This window comes from Rattus rattus, chromosome 9 (genome assembly GCF_011064425.1).
Source record: "Rattus rattus isolate New Zealand chromosome 9, Rrattus_CSIRO_v1, whole genome shotgun sequence".
NCBI lineage: Eukaryota > Metazoa > Chordata > Mammalia > Rodentia > Muridae > Rattus > Rattus rattus.
In genome coordinates this window covers 25,747,297-25,752,597 of record NC_046162.1, presented here as the reverse complement: position 1 = coordinate 25,752,597, position 5,301 = coordinate 25,747,297, and the positions used below count along the sequence as shown (strand labels likewise).

General features: G+C 43.4%; 1 protein-coding gene across 1 annotated transcript; it reads right to left on the bottom strand.

Annotated features, from left to right (window-relative positions):
- Nucleotides 1-1,034: 1,034 nt before the first annotated feature.
- LOC116909369 (olfactory receptor 1361-like) lies at nt 1,035-1,973 on the bottom strand. Its single transcript, XM_032912919.1, has one exon. The coding sequence runs from the start codon at nt 1,971-1,973 to the stop codon at nt 1,035-1,037; it is 939 nt and encodes a 312-aa protein (XP_032768810.1).
- Between the last annotated feature and the right edge of the window lie 3,328 nt (nt 1,974-5,301).

Here is a 5,301-nt window from a genome sequence, read left to right as displayed (position 1 = left end):
AATACTTATGTAATCTTGATATGAAAATGCACATGTAACATCTGTCTCCCAAACCGATCTCCTATTATAACAGGGGCTTCTCTCAGAGGCTAGAGGTGGCTCAGGTTATAAAGGCAATTTCACAAGGACTGAGTATATGAGTTGGGTTCCTTGGACCCACACAGTTGAAAAGAGATAAATGACTCCTGCAAGTTGTGTCATTTACACACACACACACACACACACACACACACACACACACACAAATACATTGAAATAAAGACAAAAATATATTTGAATGCATGTACTTGGGACATGGTCTCACTGTGAAACCTTAACTGGCCTTGGGCTCTCTATGTAGACCAGCTGTCCTCAAATTCATAGACATCCACCTTCATCTGTGTGTGGCACAACACTTAGCTCAAAAATAATTCTTCTTTAAACAGTAGATAGTTCAGTATGTAAGGAGCTTCCCTTCCAAGCAAAAAAGACTAATTTAATGTAAAAGACAGGAATCAGTTCAGCACTTTTGTAATCCCAGGCTGAGTGGATGAAAACCAGATGATCCAGAGGTACAGTTGGCCAGCCAGGCTAGCCTGATTGAAGAGCCTATGGTCCCCTGAGAGGTACTGTCTCAAAAAGAGGGTGTATGGCTCCTGAGACATGAGATTCAAGATAGATAGATGGCTATCCTCTATTCACATATTCACAAACATATACCAACATAATCATGCAGCAGGAGAGACAGACTGACATACAAAAAGTTAGGACTTGACATGCACATGAAATAGTTTCATAGTTCATTTGAATGTCTGCAGAATGTAGTTCGGTGGTTGAGCTTCCACAGCATGTGCTGAGTTCCATCCCAAGAATCCAAAACCAAACAACACAAGACCAATTCCATCATTTGATATATCCACCCATGCACCTAGTGAATGAGAGTCCCCTAAGAAACAATGACTAAATTATTTTGTGACTGAGCCTACCAGAATCCAGTCGCTAAATAGTGCTCAATTCTGAAATGTGGTAGGGAACAGGGATCAGTCCAACTCTTCTTACTGAACAGAAAAAGTACTTCGGTGGACCAGTTTTTGTAGAGCCCCTTTCAGGTCCCTGTTCCTCAGGCTGTAAATAAAAGGGTTCAGCATGGGAGTTACCACTGTGTACAACACAGTGGCTGCCGTGTCCTCTGATGAATGGAAAGATGAGGGGTTGAAATACATAGCGATAATGGTGCCATAGAAGAGGCAGACCACAGCCAAGTGGGAGCCACAGGTGGAGAAGGCTTTCCATCCTCCCTTTTGGGAAGAGACTCTCAGGACTGCACAGGTGATGCGAATGTAGGAGATCAGGATGCACACAAATGGGGTGACTATGATTACAGCTCCCTCTGTGTGAATAATCAGCTCATTGAGATGTGTGTCTGAGCAGGAGAGTTTCAGAAGGGGAGTCACATCACAGAAGAAGTGGGGGATGATGTTGTCCCCACAGAATGAGAGTTGAGCTATGAGCAGAGTGTGTAAGAGGACATTCAGATTGGCAGTGACCCACGATCCAGCCACCATCAGGACACAGACCTTATGGGTCATCTTTGTTGTGTAGTGTAATGGGTAGCATATGGCCACAAATCTGTCATAAGCCATCACAGCCAACAGGAAATTGTCCATGTCCACAAACGTGAAAAGGAAATACATCTGTGTGAGACACCCAGAGAAGGAAATGGCCTGACTCCCAAGTATATGGTTGGCCAATACCTTGGGGACAGTGGTGGAGGAGAAGCAGACATCCACAAAGGACAGGTTGCTGAGGAAGAAGTACATGGGGGTGTGCAGGCGGGAGTCTGTGCTGATGGCCAGGATGATGAGCAGGTTTCCCAGGACAGTGGCCAGGTACATGGTGAGGAAGAGCAGGAAGAGGAGCTGCTGCTGCTGGGGCTGCCTAGAGAGTCCCAGGAGGAGGAATTCAGTGACACTGGACTGGTTGGTGCTGCTCATGAGTCTGAGACCACTGAGGTAAATAGAAGACAATAAAGTCAAAATCTTCAAGGGCAGGGTCACACTGTGATATGGTACCAGGCAGGGTCACTATGTGATAGAGCACTGATAAACTGGATTAACAAATCAATCCACAGATTTAGTAAGACAGAATATACTCACCCCATCTACACATATTCATCCCAACACTCACCTATCTGAGTATCCCTCAGTCCATACAGCCTCTAAGCCTAGCTATGTACAGGTTTATCAGCTCTTTCTCCACCTCAGACGCAGGTCAGAATAAAATCAGGGTAACAGTTTGTTAGTTCTGTCTTTAACTCAGATGATAACCAATGAATTCAGGGCTTCTAAATTGCCTCTGGAAGAAGTTGCAAAGAGGTTGCTAAAATAACTTCACCTCTGAATAATCAATTGTTTATGTCTTCACTGCTGCAACCTTACCTGGAGGGAGGTTAGTGCTATCCAATGCTGTTAAGTGTTGCCTAATTGCAGGGTCAGTGAAGTCTGGAAACAATGGCAAGCCCTGAGCAAGTGAGGAGGAGGTGTGGGTTCATGATCTTCTGAGCAGGAAAGATGTTCTTAAGAATCCCAGAACAGTCATTTACAGAAGTCTCTTGGTGCACTGGGACCAGAATCCCTCAGAGCCTCATTAAAGACAAGAAGAGAGAAACTCCCATCTACATCTTTGGCCCCTTTGGACCAAGTGATGATGACAAAGACTATTATCACAGTTCACATGCCAAGATTTGTTCGCAATGCACAAACTTCAGAAAAGAGTCCACCTTGGTAGACTCAGATCCCAGATGGCATTATATATCCCATCAAATCTCATCACTTTTATGATCTGAGCCCGTGTCTACTGGTGTGGAGAAGAAATTTGTATTCTTGTATGTGTGGTGTAATCTTTGTTTTCCTTTGCTCTGTCATCTTTAGGAGTCATACAATCTTCAGTTTGAACCAGGAATAATGAGGCTGTATACTGAACTGTGTCAGTTAAACGAGGGTTTGAAGTAAGGGTATCCAGCACTTAAGAGGCACTGTGCTGTTTTGAAACAAAGTCCCAATAGTTCAGTTTTACCAAATGAACACTCAGAAGCCAGGTGGTATGGTATGATCATGCCTACTAGCTCAGAGAAACAGGGAAAACACAGAACTGACCTTCCTTCCTCCTCAACTGATGCTCCAGAAAGATAGAGCTCCTTCCTCTTAGCCATGCTGTCTATTAAAACTTCTCTAACTGAATGTCCTCACTTTGATTCCTGTGTCTCTCTATGTTCCTCCAGACTTCCTCCGACTCATTACAGCTTTTCCTATGCTCTGCCTCTTGACTTATTGTTGACTTTATTTCATTTTGTTTTTCCTAAACAAAAAGGCTTTGGATTAAAAGTGTGTGCTAGGGCTGAGCCACAACAGAACCAGAAACAGGTTTTTTCCAGTTCACAATCTCTGGGATCACGGTGTGATCAAATGTCCTGCACAGCACTGTCTGTGAAGCACTTGATCTTTACAGTAGATGTCTTTTCCAACTCACACAGGTTACTGCTTTCTGGAAATGGAGCCCCTATACCACATATTTTCATTTTCGTGAAGCTAGCAAGACATACTCCTAACACACACACACACACACACACACACACACACACACACACTTGCCTCCCCAACATGTGAAAGTATCGGAAGGTTCCATTTGTTTATATCACTGTGGTGATGGACCACAGTGAGTAACTCTAACCCTTTCTGCTTCCCCCATTCCTATCTGGAGCAGACAGAGAGTAAAGAAGGAAGCAAGCACACAGGTGTGATGGCACACAGCTGCAATTCCTGGAGAGTTGAGGCAGAAGAGTTATAATTTGGAGACTTGCCTGAGATTCATAGTAGGGGAAAGAAAGGAGGAGTAGGCAGAAGAAGAAGAAAAGAAGGAGAAGGAGAAATTATTTCAAGAAAGCCCTCCTTTTTTCCAGTTCTTGATTTGAGTTTTTTCTGATGACATTCTATTTTCAGCCTTATTTGCTCAAGATTCATATATATATATGAATACAAAAACAAAAAAATACAGAAACAAATTGTGCCTAGTTTATAGCAGGAAGGATTCATGTTTGTGCATGTGTGTGTGTTTATGTGTGTATTGTATACTTGTTGGTGCATATATATATATATATATATGTGTGTGTGTGTGTGTGTGTGTGTGTCTGTATATATATATTTGTGTTTGTAAGTTTATATGTATGTTCAGGGGGTAAATATGTGGTATAATATATATAGATGGAGATTTCATAAGCATATGGAGGCCCAAAATTGGTGTCAGGTGTCCTAGTTACTGTTCTATTGCTCTGAAGAAACACCATGGTCAAAGTAACTCTTACAAAAGCAAGCATTTTCATACATATTCAGCCACCCAATTAGATAAGATGGATGGAGCAAAGAAGTGCAGGCCGACAGGAACCGGATGTAGATCTCTCCTGAGAAACACAGCCAAAATACATAGGCGAATGCCATCATTAAGCCACTGAACTGAGATCGGGACCCCCGTTGAAGGATTCAGAGAAAGGACTGAAAGAGCTTGAAGGGGCTTGAGACCCCATATGAATAACAATGCCAAGCAACCAGAGCTTCCAGGGACTAAGCCACTACCCAAAGACTATACATGGACTGACCCTGGGCTCCAACCACATAGGTAGCAATGAATAGACTAGTAAGAGCACCAGTGGAAGGGGAAGTCCTTGGTCCTGCCAAGACTGAACCCCCAGTGAACGTGATTGTTGGGGGAGGGCGGTAATGGGGGGAGGATGGGGAGGGGAACACCCATAGAGAAGGGGAGGGGGAAGGGGTTAGGGGGATGTTGGCCCAGAAACTGGGAAGGGGAATAACAATCGAAATGTAAATAAAAAATACTCAAGTTAATAAAGATAAAAAAACATCATAAACAAAAAAAAAAGCAAGCATTTAATTAGGGCCTCTTTTGCAGTTTTAGAGGGATAGTCCATGATCATCATATTGGAAGGCAGACCAGCTTAGCTCTGGAACAGTGATTGAGAGCTTTACATCCTAATCCACAAACTGCAATCAGAGAGGGAGAAAGAGAGAGTCAGAGAGAGAGAGAAAGACAGAGAAGTGGAGAGAGAGAGAGAGAGAGAGAGAGAGAGAGAGAGAGAGAGAGAGAGAGAGAGAGAGAGGAGACAGTGACACAAAGAAAGACAGAGAGAAAGAGGCAGAGAGATACTGGGGCTGTTGAAGACTTTTAGAACCTCAAAGCCCACCTCCAGTAACACACCTCCCACCTCTTAATCCTTTCCTAAACTATCAACCAATTAGGAACTACACATTC

What these genes read in the sequence shown, in the direction of transcription:
- LOC116909369 (XM_032912919.1), bottom strand. Translation starts at nt 1,973, where the DNA reads ATGAGCAGCACCAACCAGTCCAGTGTCACTGAATTCCTCCTCCTGGGA.